We start from the raw sequence: 19157 nt of genomic DNA on the forward strand, positions 1-19157 counted from the left end.
GTTTTTTTGATTGCTCTCTATTTTTTTTTTTTTTACTTTATTGATATCATATAACTTTTATGGACATGTAACTGGTTTTACTTTTTATCTGGATATATTCAGTATTATATAGGCCGTCACAGTAGACTAGTAGATTTTTCAAAAGATTTCCTCTTCAGCCACAAACTTGTTTTTGATTGCTCCTTTCATTTTATTTAACTTTATTGATATAATGGGATAAGCTTGTTTGGAATTTATTATTTACATATTTTCTTGTTTCTTTGCTACTATCTGAATGTTTCTATTCAACTAATTGTGATTAAAGATAGGTATTTTGTAAGCTATGCATGTTCTTATTTGAGAGTGCCTTGTCCTAAATACACATGTCATCAAGATTGCTGGGCTGAGAACATGTGTACCTTACTGAAAGCCTGTCGTGTGTATCAAAGGGAGGCTAAAGGACATTCATGGACCACAGCATTGGTCTCCAAAACTCCACTTTAAAGACATTTTAAACTAGAACTTCAGTGTCTTTGACATTAACTAAAATAGTGAGAGACTGCAGTTGGTGACAAACATTTGTGGAGGTTGGCAGTCCCACAAGCTTGATGGAAATTAGTCAAAAACGATAAATAAGGAAGCGACAAGAAGAAAGCAAGAAAACAATTCATTTTGAAACATGTTGGGACAGTCAATGTAAACAGTAGTAATAGAAGTTGTTGTAATAATAATGGTGTTTTCTTTAGAGCTCAAAGAAATAGAAAAAATATAAATTTCGTATATATATATATATATATATTATATATATATATATATATATATATATATATATATATATATATATATATGCACCTACACGCATGTATACATATACACACACAGATCTGCATGGAAATAAAGAAGTACAATAAAACACAATAATTAAAACAAGATATGATTAGAATAAAAATAGATTTGTGGTTAAGTTAGGTTAGGACACTCTACAACCCCATTCTCTCAAACCATGTCTCCAATTGGGTTTAAGTGCAACCAAATGCGTTCCTATGCAGAAGTGTTTGTCTATATTAACTATTTCAAAAGATAGTTAATATAGAAAAACACCAATGTCTTGAGGGCATTCTCTTTTAAGTTCAGTGGGGTTTTTTTTATTTTGTACTATCGTAACTTTTTCAGAAAGTCTGTGGCATCAGGAATGCATAATTTTGTCTTTTAACCGTTTGTTTGATTTTTTTTAAAGTCCAGTTCATCTTTGTTCTTTTAATTTTCTTTACTATTTTCCTGAGTTTTGTCATTTGAAAGAAATTGTTCTCCTCAGCTGTTTTCTCTTGTATTATGTTGAGTTTTCTTTTTTTGTGATTCTTTTTTCTTTTGTATTTTCATCAACTATTTGTAAATTTTCATGTGTAATTAGTTCATCCTAATACCACAATGAAGGTGTGGTACCACTGCTGGTTGGCACTGTTAAGGGACAAGGTGTTTGATCATTTATCTCTACATGACAGAAAGATGTTTCCTGCTATCCCTACATTTTTGGCTGGTAACTAGGATTTGTTGTTCTTCTTACTATTGCTGTTGATCTTCCATCAAATACAGCAACTATATTTTTTGCATTGTATTATTAATCTCGTGCTCTTTGTCTCAGTGCCTTCTACTAGTCACAATTTTGATATGGCTGTCTGGCCTTTGGACGTCATTAGGACTTGTAAATCCATTTTGACACCCGCTGAACATTTGTTGCCTTTCGTTAACACTACTTTGGTCACGCGTCCATACTGTGTTTGTTGCCCATAAATGTGACTACAGCCATCAATGTCCATCATTTCTGATGACTCTTATTGTCACTCTTGTGTTTCTTTGACTCATATACTTGGTCACAAATGCATAGTCAGAGCTGTATTTGACAATTACAGTCTGTGTTGGCTACATTATGACAGATAGAGCAGATAGTGCCACAGCTTTTGCTTTTTCAATTGAAACAACTGCTTTCATTGTGTCCTTTGGAATTTTTTGCGCTACTTGACTTGAGGGAAAACTTAATCCACTTCTGTCTTTTTGTAAGCAGAGATAGTCTTCCAATGAGATTACTTGATATAGTATGCTGAGGCACAATTAACCCATACATAGAATATGAATGTTTGTGATGACACATAAAAGTTGAAAACGGGCATTTATTTCTCACTCAGAAATTACTAATATGTTCCAGTTCTATCTGTGTGACTTTGTCAAGGTGCAAATGTGATGCACAATTTCTATGTGCCCCACTTCTATGCTGCTACCTTCTTAACATTATCATCATCATCATCATCATCATCGTTTAACATCCATTTTCCATGCTAGCATCAGTTGGATGGTTCGACCGGGTTCTGGGAAGCCAGGAGGCTGCATCAGGCCCAGTCTGATCTGACAGTGTTTCTACAGCTGTATGCCCTTCCTAACGCCAACCACTCCGTGAGTGTTGTGGGTGCTTTTTACATGCCACCGGCGCAGGTGCCAGGGGAGGCTGGCAACGGTCACAATCGGTTGGTGCTTTTTACGTGCCACTGGCACGGAAGCCAGTCAAGGCGGCGCTGGCATCGGCCATTATGTGCAATAGATTCCTGATCTTCTCATTCTGCAGACAGTACATACATACAAATTTCTTGTATAGACTTCTTGTATGGCTCTCACTAACATCTTTGTTTGACACTTTGTGAAATATCAGTACTCTTCACTTAATACAAACTTTCATTGTTTTGTGATTGGCTTTTGTCATCCATAAAGTAAGTGCAGTATTGTAAGCCAAAGTCAAATGATGAGGTAAATTCAAATTTAAGCTGTATTAGCATAAGTTCAAACAATTCAAAATATAGACATCTACTATCAAAATATCTACTATTTACTTTGCTCTGAGACTTTTTCATTTGGCTTTGAATTTATTTTAATCTGCTTCGAGTTTGTATTTTTAAAGTTGCTTTGAGTTTATTTTAATTTGCTTCAAATTAATTTCTAATTTGCTTCAAATTATTTTAATTTTCTTCAAGATCCTTTTATATTTGCTTCAAGTTATTTTAAAATTTAATTCTAGTTTATTTTAATTTGCTTTGAGATCATTTAATTTGTACAGAAATATCTATACATAGTGTATTTAGATAGCCCTGTATATGGTATGTCTAAACATTCCTATACAGTGTATCTAATCATCATCATCGTTTAACGTCCGTTTTCCATACTAGCATCAGTTGGACGGTTCGACCGGGGTCGGAGGAGCCAGGAGGCTGCACCAGGCTCCAGTCTTATCTGGCACTGTTTCTACAGCTGGATGCCCTTCCTAACGCCAACCACTCAGTGAGTGTAGTGGGTGCTTTTTACATGCCACCAGCACAGGTGCCAGGGGAGGCTGGCAACAGTCACGATTGGTTGGTGCTTTTTAAGTGGAGCTTTAGGTGTTTTCACTCAATAAAAACTCACAACGCCTGGTCTGGGAATCAAAACTGCGATCCTACAACTGTGAATCCACTGCCCTAACCACTGAGCCATTGCGCCTCCATATATATATATATACACACACACAGTAGTCTTTTTTTCAAGACAGTAGTGTGTAAGTGAAGGGAAGTTTGGCTGTTATTTCTAGCAGGCCAGCAGATGATGAAACTCCCTTGCCTTGGTGGCTCAATGTTTGTTGTTTACATTGTCTCTTTTCTTTTCCCTTTTCCAATAAGAAATATATGACTATGCATTTGTCCTGTTTCATTGTATAAACACATCAACAATGTGGCGTGATCTTAAATGTGGTGTGACAAGTCCACACCTTTGTCACGCTCTTCTTATATCTTGTTTCTTTTTCTTTTTCCATAAAATTCCGTTCTGATTTCATGAAATTATGCTTTATGAAATAGTTATCATAGTCAATTCTAGTAAATTAATCACGTTAACAGTTTTGTTATATCTGGTAACTCTTAACAAATTCATGAATCTTAAATTCATTATATGCAATAATTCCATTTTATTCATTTAATGCATCAACATTCTACCTACCCTAGTATGTACATACCATCCCTTCTATATTTTAGTTGTACCTTATACATTTAGTGTAAAACACATATTTGGAAGATTACCAAGTTTTGTCATAAGTACAGTTTCATTATATCTCAATTCTGTTAGTGACCAGGTTGCAGAACTACAACAAAACCTTTTGACTCTTTATAGTACACCATATTCTTAAGCAGTAAATGAAAATGACGGTAACATTTTTTTTTTTTTTTATCGTGAGCATCAGTCTTAAGTCTCAACACATATTCTCAGATTAAGTCTTTTATTAATCAAATATATTCTGTATATACTTGTGTATAAGTTGCCCAATTTTACTAACAATATCCTTGGCTCAGTTCTTGATTCATATATGTCACATGCTCTTATCATCAATATATGCTTAGATGAAGTTTCCATCAAAATATTCCAAATTGATATATTTTCTCTCCATAAAATAACTAATAAAACTATTTGTAAATATATTCTTTGGTAGCTCTTAACAAATTAAACCTTCATTAATGTGCTCTTAATTTTCTATATGCAACCATTCTATTATACTTATTTAATCCATCAATGCATGTTATTAAATTTCATCATGAATTACAAAATAACAAAATACCAGCTGCCTTGCTATAAACATACATTTCTTTGTATTTCAGTTATATCATACATTTTGTGTTTAAAACATATTTGAATGATTATTGAGTAGATCAAATTACATATCACCAATATACAGGCAATATACTGCAAGTCTCTGCTTTAGTTCCATTGCTTTCCTATTTTGTTAATAAGAGATAAATTTACCAACAGTAAATTCCTTGCTTCAGAAATTACTACTAGCAGGGAAAAGTTGAAATTTCACATTGTATATATTTTCTTATTTCTGTTTTGATGTATAAATTTATGGATGTTCATAACATTGTTTCATTATATTAAAAATCTTGATTATGTCTTTGATTTCATTCCATTGTTAAAGTTGTTAAAAGCATAACGCTGAAACACAAACTTCAGGATAGTTTGAACAATATATGTATTTTGACTTTAATAGTAAACGAATAATTATAGTGTGCTATGAGCTACATACTATCGAGGATAATGTTAACTGATATAAAATGTTGTAATGTAATATGCTTTTAACAGAAATATATTGTTACAATTACAAGGTTTCGTTTTTATTTACTCGATTTTCCTTAAGCAATGCTATAACCAAACAAATGAAAATATACTGTAAATTATTACAAACAGTATATCATATGTACAACATTGGTTATTTCAGTATTTTTTATCAAGTATCGTAAGAAAACCCTAAAAATGATTCATTTTCCACGATCACTCTTGAATACTCTTATCATTATATCATCACCAAGTTCAGCCCTAATGGAATAATAACATAGGAGTGAATGTAAAAGAAAATGGCATCACTCGGAACTGTGCAATTCCTTTGCAGAGTTCTTGAAATCATAATGAAGTGTGTTACTTTAGTCTATTGATTGTTATATTACCTGGTGAAGTTGCTATGTTAAAAACTACTACAACAACAATGATAATAACAATTGCAACAACAGTAATAATTGTCCAATACATATTGTCCTCTTGCTCACATCCCTGAATGAATTCTTTAAATAGTTCTTTGTCCTCAATCCTGTGTATTTGAAATGCCACACATTTTGAAAGACTTCACAATCATGTCATTAGGGTTTCTCTCCCAAATATCTTAGTGTCTTTTACCTGTTTAATGACTATCTAGACCTTGATGTTTTAAGACATCTTCCCATGTCATCAGGTATTTGTTTAGTGAAACCATTCATGTATTCTGTAATTTACTGATATGTGTTTTTAAAATGTCAAGTTGAGTAAAATATCCAGAGGTTACAGAATCAGTTACAGAATCTTGGAATGACAATTTATCTTCTGTTTCATTTCAGTTTTTGTGTATTTAATCTGCACAAATGTGCATAGAATTGATCCCACATTGACAAAGATGCTATTTCAAATCAAGATGCCTTTTAATCATATTTTGTTTAGCCAAATGTCTTAAAATCCTGTCCATCTCTCTTTTGGGGTACACTTTGACTAGCACACCATTTGGAAAATATTCTTTGGTTTGGTTTTCTTTTCAAAAATTACTATAGATTTAAACTTGTCTCCATCAGCCATGCAAACTAAAACTAACTTGAAATATTGTTTGTTATGGCCTGTGATTTTGGCACTGACATTATAGTGTCTTGTAAAGCCTGGTGCAGCATTGCTTGGCATGTAAAAAAGTCTGTAGTAGCATCTGTATTTCTGATTGACAATAAATTATCATCACAAAACAGTTAACATTCATTAATCACACTAACTTTTGAAATCTTTGAACTTCAGCCAATACATTTTGGTAATTTTTTTTTAATAATATGAGTTCTTTAGTGTAATGTTTATCCATTTCACAATCCTGATACTGCTAATACATAGAATTCTTGTGTGAGATTGTATTTTGAATTCATGAAAAATAGTACTGTTTTTGTCCTAATAAACAATAAATCCATTTGAAAGTAGTTTACACACCTATAAAGGCATTCTTTAGTTTCTTATTACCTGCTTTGCTTTCGGCATATTCTTAAAATGGTATCTAAATTTTTTATCACCAATCCCTTGCCACTGTTTCATTCTCAGCTCTATGATTGTCATTCTGTTTATCTTATTCAATAACTAGTTTAAAACTAGTTTCATAATATATAACACTTGCTTACACATAGTACTAGTATTTATCAAGATTTCATATAAGAATATTTGATTGTATGGAGAATAGAATATCCTTTAACATTATAACCTTTTTTTTTTATAAATGAAAATACCTATGACACTAAAACAAATCTCATACAGCATTGAAATACATTCAATACTCATTCATTCATGAAAATGTTTAATTTATAATAATAATAATAATAATAATAATAATAACTAGCTGGATCCGTGAAAACTTCACAGAAAATATAAAAAATGTAAGCATCTGTAAACAGTGACTTCATTTAATAAATATTGAATAATTATGTATAAGCAGAACCCTGGAAAATTGTATGAAATACAAAAAATCTTTAAATAGTGATCATGTTTAAGTATGGAATAATTTTTGTTATTTTTGTGTTATACTACTAATAATCATAAATTTTTATACTATATAATTTGATATTTTTTTAATTTGACAGTTCATATACATGCACATTGGACAATGCTCACTTCCACATTCCAAGAAAATGTGAGAATTTGGGTTTTTTTTTTTTAACTGGTACCACCTGTAGTCTAGGCAGTTTGAGCATTGGTGGCTTTTGTTTTTAACTTGTATGACCTGTAGTAAGTGAGTTCCACTCCCTCTGTGAGTTTTCCTGTCCTGTTAACCAGCTTGACTGTTGAGTGTAATTGACTGTGTCGAGTTGGGAGTGCCTCCCAAAGAAGGCAGCTAAGTATCCTGCACTGGTGGTTGAACACTATTAGACTCTCTACTGTGACTATGGAGATGGTGGTGATGCTGGCTGGTGCAGTTTTGTGGTTTGCTGGTATGGTGGGAGAGGATGCCATTGCAAGAAAGATCCAGCAGGACTCTGACTGGTTCTCCGGTCTTGACGGTGTAATGTAGATGTGTAATGATGGAGTTGGCCTTGTCTGTGAACCCGATTGAGTGTCATAACTCTTACATTGATATTGTTCATAGCTTGTGCTCTTGAAAATGTGACATATAATTGGCCATGAGAAAATACCAGTTGAGGCAAATGTATTCCAACTTTTTCAAATGTTTGCCCTTGAACCTTATTGATTGTTATTGAATATGCAAGTGGAAGAGGAAACTGAAGTATGTTTAGTGTGAATGGAATACTTGCACCACTTGGACTAAGTTTAATTCTGGGAATTAGAACTCCACGACCTCTGTTGGAACCTGTTACCAATAAGCCTCTACACAATGTTCATGAAGTCCTCGCATTTTCATACGAGTTCTGTTAGATAATCCTTGACTGATGGAAAAATTTCTTAGCAACATTACAATAACCCCTACTTTTAAATTGAGGTGATGAGGAGGCATACTGGATGGAGTGGGAGAGATTATGAATTCAACTGGATAGTTCTGAACCTCTTCTTCATTACTGCAGAACACTGAATTCATGCTTAAGTATGCTTTAAGTGTGTCACCACTCTCTCTGTCTCTCTCTGTACCTCTTGTCTCTCACTTTACCATTTACTTCTTTGCTTAGCATCCATTATTTCTGTTTTTCTTTGTAGCTGTCCCTTCAAATGTAGAAAACAGTAACATTGACAGCTATTTGCTGAGAGAGAGAGAGAGAGAGTGTGTGTGTGTGTGTGTATGTGTGACAGAATAAGTGTCAGATAGATAAATAGGCAACATTTCTTTTTACAATTTCCATATTTTCAACTGCTTTATCTTATATATCGTTGAAAAGGAAAAGTTTTCCCTATGGTGGTATGAGAACGGTTTAAGGCGGCGAGCTGGCAGAAATGTTCGCACGTCGGGCGAAATACTTAGCTGTATTTTGTCTGCCACTGTGTTGTGAGTTCAAATTCCGCCGAGGTCAGCTTTGCCTTTCATCCTTTCGGGGCCGATAAATTAAGTACCAGTTATGCACTGGGGTCAATGTAATCAACTTAATCCATGTGTCTCTCCTTATTCGTCCCCTCTGTGTTTAGCCCTTGTGGGTAGTAAAGAAATAGGTATGAGAACAGTTTCATTGTCTTTCACTATTATTCTCTATCCACTCACTTCCTTCATTCAATCTATGTCTCTAACTCTCTTTCTCTCCTCTCCTCCTCCTCTTTCCCCTCTCCCTCCCTTATGTCTCCTTGCCTCTCAGCCATCTTCCTGTGGTAATGAAAAGTAAGAGTAACATCCAATTTTTGCTGTGGTTATTTGTCTTTGATTTAACAATGTTTCTAAGTAGGTATCTACTTTTCTTTCGATGTATCTATCTTTCTACTCGGAAAATACTGATAAACATTTATAAAACGCAAATGAATTCCACCTTCCTTTCAGTCACCAGTCACTCTCTGTCTTTCTCTGTCACTCCCTCTCACTTTGCCACTCACTTAAACTCTGCTTAACACTTTTTTTTTTGTGTTTTTCTTTGTACCTCTCCCTTGAACTGTAGAAAAGTAACAGAAACATGCACAGGTATTTACTGAGAGAGAGAGAGAGAGAGTGTGCGTGTGAGAGAGACAGACAGACAAACAGAATAAGTGTGAGGTAAACAGATAGATTAGATAGGTAGGTAGGTAGGTAGGAAGGTGGCGAGCTGGCAGTAATGTTAGCACGCCGGGCGAAATGCTTTGCGGTATTTCATCTGCCGTTACGTTCCGAGTTCAAATTCCACTGAGGTCGACTTTGCCTTTCATCCTTTCGGGGTCCATAAATTAAGTACCAGTTATGCACTGGGGTTGATGTAATCGACTTAATCCGTTTGTCTGTCCTTGTTTGTGTCCTCTGTGTTTAGCCCCTTGTGGGCAATAAAGAAATATATGAAAACAGTTTCAGTATCTTTCACTATTGTTCTCTATCCACTCCCTTCCTTCAATCTGTCTCTCTAACTTTTTCTCTCTCCTCCTCTGTCCCTTTCCCCCTCCTCTATGCTTCCTTGCCTTTCACCCATCCTCCTGCTTTTAACAAGTTATCTCCCCCCTCTAATTCTCCTTGCCTCTCACCTATCCACCTGTGGTAATGAAAAGTAAAAGTAACATCCAATATATATTGCTTTGGTTTAATGATGTGTTGATGTATGTATGTCTACTGTGAAAATATAGATAAACATTTAAAAGCACAAAACAAACACCACCTTCCTTTCAGTCACTTTCTATCTTCCTCTGTCACTTCCTCTCTGTCCCTTCTGTATCTCACTTTTGAGCATGTCCCTTACTTGAACTATACCTCATCTGCTTAGCACCTTTTATTTCTCTTTTTCTTTGTATTTCTCCCTTCAACTGTAGGAAAGTAAAAGTAACATCTACAGGTATTTGCTGAGAGAAAGACTGAGGGAAAGAGAGACTGACAGACAGACAGAAAAACTGTCAGATAGATAGGTAGATAAGTAGGCAGATCGATAGATAGGCAACATTTGTTTTTGCAATTTCCATATTTTCAACTGCTTCTCCATGACTTTATGAGAACCGGTTCATTGTCTTTCACTATTGTTCTCTGTCCACTCCTTCCTTCACTCAATCTATCACTGTTATTCTCTCTCTCTTCCCCTCTCCTTCCTCTATGTATCTTTGCCTGTTACCCATCCTCCTGTGTTTAACACATTATACTTGTCTTACCTGTCAGCACCTTGAATCTCTTCTCTTTCACTCTCTGCCTGTCCCTCTACTTTGCTGCTTTGCCTCTCACTTCAGCTATACTTCCTCTGCTTAACAAGCTTTATTTCTCTCTTTTTACTTTTCCTTTCAAGTAAGTGTGACACACACCACAGGTATGTATGCAGGTATTAGCATATTAATATTTAGGATGATAATAATCCTTTCTACTATAGGCACAAGGCCTGAAATTTTGAGGGGAGGGGTTTAGTTGATGACATCAACCCCCAGTACTCCACTGGTACTTAATTTATCAACCCCAAAACAATGAAAGGCAAAGTCGAGCTTGGTGGAATTTGAACTCAGAATTTAAGGATGGACAAAATACCGCTAAACATTTTGCCCTAAGTGCTAGCAATTCTGCCAGCTCGCTGCCTTAATGATGATAATAATAATAATAAGAAGAAGAAGAAGAATATGTCTTGGTATAAAAGATGGGCTACAGCAAATATTCTGCTCAATACCACAGATTTGCTTGTCAGTTGTTTCACCATAACCAGTTGAGCATGTCCCTTAGTGGCTGACGATATGTGCATCTCTGATCACGAGCAGAAGTAGTGGGGGAGCATCATAGCCATGTGTTGAAAGGAATTCTTGGAGGTTTGGATAATTCACCTTTGGAAACATAGGTGGTTCATTCAACATCCTTAAACAATCCTTATTTAAGGACCTTTTGTGGGGATGGGTTACTCGACCAGAAGAAAATTTTAACTGGGCCCCACCTGCAAGGTCATGTGCTGTTTATCTTGATATGAGATCACCATGTCGCGCACATATGGTTGTGATGCATGTGCCTGGTGTACCCTTATCAGATGGGTAGCCATGATGGGTATACTGGGCTTCGTATATTTTACCCCAGTGTCACTTTGATGGCATGCACTGCTCTCTCACTCAATAATTATAATATGTGTTCCAGTTGATCCAATCAATGGAACAGCCTGCTCATGAAATTAAAGTGTAAGTGGCTGAATACTCCACAGACATGCTTTCCCATAATATAGTTCTCAGGGAGATTCAGTGTGACACAGACAGTGATAAGGACAGTCCTTTGAAATACAGGTACTACTCATTTTTGCCAGCCAAGTAGACTGGAGTTACATGAAATAAAGTGTCTTGCTCAAGGACACAACATGCCATCAGGAATCGAACTCACAACCTTATGATCATGAGTTGAATACCTTAACCACTAAGCCACATGCCTTCACTAATAATAATAATAATAATAAGCCAGAAGGCTGCACCAGGCCCAGTCTGATCTGGCAATGTTTCTATGGCTGGATGCCCTTCCTAACGCCAACCACTCCATGAGTAAAGCACCCACTACACTCACGGAGTGGTTGGCGTTAGGAAAGGCATCCAGCCGTAGAAACATTGCCAGATCAGACTGGGCCTGGTGCAGCCTTCTGGCTTCCCAGACCCCAGTTGAACCGTCCAACCCATGCTAGCATGGAAAGCGGACGCTAAACGATGATGATGATGATGAATAAAAAGCATTAACATAATACCACAGGGTTAAACCACATTTGACAGACATAGAAGTATACAAAACAAAATAACCACACATAAAATCTCTGATTTCATCCACACATGATTAAATCTTACGCCTACTTCCATAAAAATTACAATGTTAAACTATGCTTTAACAACTAGAACCACAAACTTGATATTAAGCAACCTCATACAGTATTGAATGGTTGTTTTTGATTTTTTCAATCTATGCAAATTAAGAATTGCTCTGGGATTTTTTTTCCTTAGTAGTTTTCTTTTATACAGCTTGACAAATAATTTCATTCTCAAACGTAGAATAATGCTAATAATGTAGCATGAACAGGATAAACTATCCATATTTTGCAGAGAAATCTGTTGGTGGCCAGCCATGAGATTCGAACTCCCATCTCTATTTTGTTTCTTTTATGTCATAATTTTGTTAAAAATTTGTGCAACTTATTCAGAAGTAAACACACATACAAGCCAGAAACCACACCTGAATTGACACATTTTTATCTAGGTAACACTAACCATATAGGAAGAATTGAATTCATCTGAAATCGCTATGTTGGATAAGTTCAATACTTCAGTTTCACTGTTGAGTCTCATTTTTATGTAAATAAACTATTATGTTTGTAAACTGGACATGTTTTATTATTTGGTAATGAAATAATTTTAGTGAACTGTATAATTCCAAGCAAAATACATTGATTAACACCTGTAAATAGAATTGCTTGTTAATGAGAAATATTTTGGTTGAGTGCTACTACTGAGGTATGACTTAATTCAAGACTATTGTTTTGATAGAATGTGATTAAAGACCATTGATTGTTACCTGTTACATATAACTTGACTAAAGACTGTCAACTGTTATTGTTTCGATATAGCTTGACTGACACTTGCAAATAGCATTGCTTAATAAGAAATATTTTGGCCGAGTGCTACTACTGAAGTATGATTTGACTCAAAACCACTGTTTTGATAGAATGTAACTAAAGACTATTGTTTGTTACCTGTTAAATATAACTTGACTAAAGACTATTGATTGTTACCTGGTACATATAACCTTACTAAAGACTTTTGATTATTACCTGTTACATATAACTTGAGTAAAGACTATTGACTTATTGTTTCGATATAGGTTGACTAAAGATTAATGTCTGCTACTTCAGTTTTAGGTTGACTGGAAACTATAGTGAATGGCTACATGTACCTTGATTGAACACTGTTAGTGCATTAATATTGCTGTAATGAAATCTGTTGAATGTCCCATGTTACAAATGTTATTCCAAATTAACTTCAGAATTCCTATAAAAATGCCTTTTATTTTAGTTTTAAATGAATATTCAATGCCGAATTGTCTTAGATCCAATATTGAAGGTATGTCTTATGTTGCTTTTGGAATTTGCTTTAACACTTTCATTGAATCTCCCTTCCATTCATGTTCCTCCACCTCTCTATCCCCTATTTATTCCTGTTAAAAGAAAAACACATGGCAGATTAATTTTTGTTGTTGTTGTTGTTGTTTCTGTATTTGTCCTTTTTAATAGGTGCTGTCTTTCTGTGTTTGCTATTTGTTCAATATTTGTTTCAAGTTTGCATTTGGAACTAATTTATTCACCATCTTAACTTAACACTCTAACATGTCTGTGTAATTGAAGTCAGGTGCATGCTTTGCTTAAGCAGGTATTTAATTTGTCAACCATGGGAGAAGAGCAGGTGTTTAATCAGACAACCACAAAAGAGTTTACTGTTAGTTTATGATATAATCAAGCATTGTGGTTTACTTGAAAAATATTTTACTAAATTTTTCATTTTTGTATCTGGTTTGCAAGATTCTTGATGTGAATTTATGTATTGAAACAAATGTTGTTGTATCTTGGGAGGGTCATTATTCCAATAATAAACACATGCACTGGTTCTATTTTGCTTCTTTTATTATTATTGGAGCCTGGTGCAGCCATCTGGCTCTCCAGTCCTCAGTCAAACCACCCAACCCATGCCAGCATGGAAAGCAGACATTAAACGATTATTATTATATGAAAACACATCTTATTTTGCTGGGTTTGATAGAAAGTGTCAGCTGTCCACAGCCAGCAGACTGAGGTGAGACTTGCTTTTTCGTCATGGTTTAAGAACCCTACAAAGAATTCTTGCAGTCTCAAGCAATGCTAATTTTCGTAGGTGTTTTATGTTCACACTTGCACCGGTCTTTTTCAGCCAGGTTGGTAGTTGATTGCTGATACTTTCAACTGCACCAATTATTATTATCATTATCATTATTATTCAATTGTTTAATTATCTAATTAATTAACTAATCAGTCATTTACGCAGTTAATTATTCAGTCAATTCTGGTTGTCATTGTTGTGTCATCGTCATTCACAACCTCATCAGTGATATGCCCTCTCTCTTCCGGGTCAATTTTTAACAAACATAGCCAATTGCTTGATCAACCAAACAATTGATGAGTTAATTGGTTAAATAGAATCAATGTGTGTATTTATAAATGGCATAACGACCCTCACAAGATATATCAAAATTATTTTACTAAAATTATATACTAAAAACAAAATTTCATCTCTTTGATGATTGCATGGAAAACTAGCATTAGAAGGTTAAATATTTGCATGAATTTAAAGTAGCTGGGGATAGCTGCTTAATTTTTTTTTCTTTTTTATATAATCACCAGCAGATATGAATCTTTTAATTTATTTACTAATATCTTAAAATGTTTCATCTTTGTGTTTGAAGGTTAACTTCAAGAGATTACTAAATTATTATTTAATCTCATATTTGTTACTGTCGAAAAAATGTTTTACAACATTACACAATGAGAACACTAATTATTGATAAATTGATTATTCGAGTTTTTATGATATTATATATTGTACTGTTCTGTGATAGAGAGATCAACAAAAAAGTACTCCATCTGGTGAAAGATAAATATTATTTATTTAAAGGATACAATACATGTCTTTAAGTGCTACTAATAGCTTCACTATTAGTGCTATTAATATATATACATACATACACACACACACACACATATATATATATATATATATATACACACACACACACACATATACATACAATCAGAATTAGTGAAACATTCAGTGACAATTGTAGGTTTCAGGTAGAATCTTTTATTTCCCTTCTCTCACTCTTGAAGCCTTCAAACAAAAACAACATATCTATATATTTATTACCTGCTTCTCAGCATTTTAGTAATCCAAGAACTACAGACAGAATCCAGGAAATCAAACTGAAGTTAATGACCATGAGACGCAAAATGGCCTAGATTTTAGGAAGTAATCAGACCTAATATCATAGCATAAATTACTGTTTATATTATTTACATTTAAAGGATATTTGTCCTCATCTTGTTTGTTGTTAACACAACGTTTCGGCTGATATAGCCTCCAGCCTTCATCAGGTGTCTTGGGGAAATTTCGAACCTGGATTCTCCAAGACACCTGATGGAGGCTGGAGGGTATATCAGCCAAAACATTGTGTTAACAACACACAAGATGAGGACAAATATCCATCAAATGTAAACAATGTACATAATTCCTCATATCTTAAATATAGAACTGTAGCATGAATTACTGTACTCAACATGAAGTGACAAATTCAATAAGAATTAGATATTTTGTATTGTATGCAGTTACTTGGTGTATACTAAAACTTTGATTAAGCCTGATGGTCTGTTATCCATGACTGGTTTTCTTGTCACTTCAGTGACAACCCATAATATAGATTTTTACATGTATGAAACAGCAATGTGATACTGAATGTCAGGGAAATACAAACAGCAAAGATAGTAAATGCAGCAACTAGAGAAGAATGTCTTACTTTGATTTGTTGAATACATTGAGTATCTTTATTCACAGCTTGAAACTGTTTAGGAATTACATTACATTCGGCAGTTAACTCGCTGTTCACATAGGACACCTACTCAAAGAGTGGGTCGAATTAAAGAGTTACATTTATAATGTTATAGATTAAAAGAAGATCTTGAAAAGAGGAAATATTATGAATCTTAAAGATCAGAATAAAAGAACATGGAAAATTTTTTGCTCAGATGAGGAACAAGTATAAAATGATGAAAAAAATTATTAAAGTTTCAATGCTTATGCACAGTTCCCATTTAGAAACTTCATGCATTGTTGCAAGCCACTGGTCTCACATGGTGCAAACATGCAGTTTCAAAGGTTTGCTAATGGTGTCCAATAGTTGTAGAAGAGAGGCCATCCCACCAAGAATGCTGGCAGGATCAGCCTTCATGGCCTACAATTGTTGCTTCACATCCTACTGTTGATGACATCAAGAATCAGTAAAGATGATTGTTTCAGTAGGCCACCTGGTCATCTTCCTTCATACTGTTTTGATTAAGCTATTTGTTATCCCTGTATCAAAGCAACCATCTCTGTCATAGTCATGAACCTCTATTCTTCTCAGAAATGTTTCATTGGGCAAGATCTTGCTCTTAAAGACAATGTATGGTGTCAGATTTTCCATCACAATAGGTAGCTCACATCACCATAAAATGATTCTTCTCATTGCTGGTGGTCTTCATAATGGCTGTTTTCTGGCTCTTGGAATCAACTGTCTGTTGATAGGAAACTGATGAGGCCTAATTCATGATGAGGAATATTTCATTTAGCTTTTAAGCAAACAAATGTTTCTTATCCCTACTTGCACTGCAACATAGAACTTCTTATAAACACTGTGGTAATTTTGTATCCCCTTATAATTTATGATACTTAAGAAACAAATTCCATACATTTTATTACTATAATAGCTGTTGTTAAGCCCAAGTCATCTGTGACCACCTCATTTATTTATATATCTGAAATGTATGATGGCATGATATAGTCCTAACTGGAACGTTTTTGATCTTATATCCACTTGAAGGCAGTGAGCTGGCAGAAACGTTAGCATGCCGGGCGAAATGCTTAGCAGTATTTCATCTGCCGCTACGTTCTGAGTTCAAATTCTGCCGAGGTCGACTTTGCCTTTCATCCTTTTGGGGTTGATTAAAAAAGTACCAGTTAGGCACTGAGGTCGATATAATCGACTTAATCCGTTTGTCTGTCCTTGTTTGTCCCCTCTGTGTGTAGCCCCTTGTGAGCAGTAAAGAAATAGATCATACATCCACTGACCTAGGTATCAAGAACTATTTGAAAATTCTAGTGTCTTCAGTAGGAAACTTTATTGTTTCATGACAGAGTATAATCCTTTAATATAATCTTAAAGTTGCAAACTTTCTCTGTCATTATTTCAAATGTTTGTTGTATTTTCTGTCATCATTTTGTCCTGTTTAAAGTGGTTTTCTCTGAAGTTGACCAGATATATTTCACTTTTGTTTTGTTTTGTAATCATTTGTATCGCCTTCATGATGTATCATTGACTGAATACGAAGACAATTTTATATTTCCTCTCCCAGCCTTTTTCACTGACTTTTACTGTTTTATCTTTCTATTTTTATCAGTCCAACTTCAGTCCAACAACAACACTTGCTTGTATTTCAACTTTACTGTATCTGTTTCAATGTACTTCCATATAAATATGGTCGGGTGGGGGGGTCTCTCTTTTTTTTCCCTTTTAAAAATATTTAAAAATGTTCAGCATGGTCTTGAAGAAAATCTATTGGCTGTTATTAAAACAATATGTCATTGTTTAGTTGTCAAGTATTAAATTTGGAAACAGGATTGTCAAGTACAATCTCAGCATTTTAAAGGTCAGTTTGTTGGCCAAATCTAGATAAGCATCAATCACTATGACTGAAATTAACTATAGATTTGTTCTTTTTCATGAGGGCATTCGTAAAATAATTCATTATTATTTTTTTAATATTTTTCTTTCAGACTGATCTCTTTTTCATTGTTGTTCTAAACAGTTTCCTCCTTTGGCAACTATGTCTTTCCCACTCCCAGTAATACTTTCAATTACTTTTGCTGTTTATTTATTTTTTTTTTCAATATCTCATTCAATCTGAGAATGTTTAAATGCTATGTATCTTTGATTCTTAAATTTTCATTCTTCAAAAAAATAATTTCCATTAAATATTTTTGTACCTGTTTTCAATCAGATTAGAAAAAAATCCTACTTGTTCTATTTTCAGATACCTACTCTTGAATACTCGAAAAATTTCTTTTTTGTTCAAAATCAGAAATATATTGATTTGAATTCCCATGTGTGATGTAGTTATAGTTGCTCATAATGGCTTCTAAGTAATATTCCTGCTAACTGTGCCACATGTCTATTGATATTTGTGCTCAAAAGTAGAATTGGTCATGCCAAAAATTTTTTGTCTTGATAATAATTACCCCATCATAAAAATGTAAATAGACTTGCAATTGCTAAAAAATTGTGCTGTAATGTATGTGTGTGTGAGTGCGTGTGTACTTGTGTATGTGTGTATATATATATATATATATATTGTTATATTTCGGAATGGTCATATTGCCAGTTTAGCCAAATCTTGCACAACAAATATTTAAACGTACTATATATATATATATAATTATAAATTTTCTTCAGAAAATCATAGAAAGCATGGAAGTGCTTGGGTCAAACCAGAGACACTAGATAAATTCAGGAGATACAAGGAAGAAGTTCAACTCAGGCAGACTACAATTGGTGTATGCATATACGGATTTAATAAAAAGAATTGTCTAAAACATATTAATACATTCAAAATGTAGAGTTATAAAAATATATATGAATGTTAAAAATATGCAAGGACAAATAAATATATGCATATATAAATATAATGGAGTATAGATAAAAATATAGATGAGGTTAATAAAATATAGAAAGGCATTTCATTTTAAAATTATGGAATGCAGGGAGTAATAGATGTTTAAAAAGAAAGCTGGTGGGAATTTTTTATTTTTTTTTTTTAAATTATAACCAAGTGGCAATAAATTGTTGTATTATATAAAACGTTACTATGTTGGTTTGAATTTAAATTTACTCTTAAAAGTTAAATAATATCTATGGTTACACAAATGAAAAGTGCGAAGGATTATGTACGATTCTTTTATACACAGTCAGCATCTGCCAGTAATGGTATTGTATGGTGGGGCCTCTTCTATGATCAACCAAGACAATGTATAATTAATGTTTTGCAATTTTAAATTGTGTATACAGCTTGCTAGCACCATAGAGTTTCTGTTTTAACTTATTAAAGGAACTTATGTATATTCTATACCATTTTTTGAAGTCTTTGGTACTTCCTATATATACCTTAATTTGTTGTTTTTCATTTATCACTGTACATTTATATATTACATTTATGTGTAGACATAGACCCATGAGCAGACATAAATCAGGGTCCCTA

At 34.0% G+C, this 19157-nt stretch overlaps 1 protein-coding gene across 12 annotated transcripts in view; it reads left to right on the top strand.

The window, feature by feature from the left end:
- LOC115217488 (GATOR complex protein WDR59) overlaps positions 1-19157 on the top strand; it is a 150926-nt gene that overhangs the window by 80610 nt on the left and 51159 nt on the right. For 5 of the 12 annotated variants that reach the window (XR_004999976.1, XM_036504592.1, XM_036504611.1 and 2 more), the window contains exon 23: positions 13141-13188. The exons of the other annotated variants lie outside the window; for them this stretch is intronic. Coding sequence is in view for 4 of the 5 variants with exons in the window: in XM_036504592.1 (XP_036360485.1) it covers positions 13141-13188 (48 nt within the window). In the remaining variant the exon portion in view is untranslated. The remainder of the gene's footprint in view (positions 1-13140; positions 13189-19157) is intronic. 12 annotated transcript variants of the gene reach the window in all.

The sequence above is a fragment of the Octopus sinensis genome, linkage group LG1 (genome assembly GCF_006345805.1).
Source record: "Octopus sinensis linkage group LG1, ASM634580v1, whole genome shotgun sequence".
NCBI lineage: Eukaryota > Metazoa > Mollusca > Cephalopoda > Octopoda > Octopodidae > Octopus > Octopus sinensis.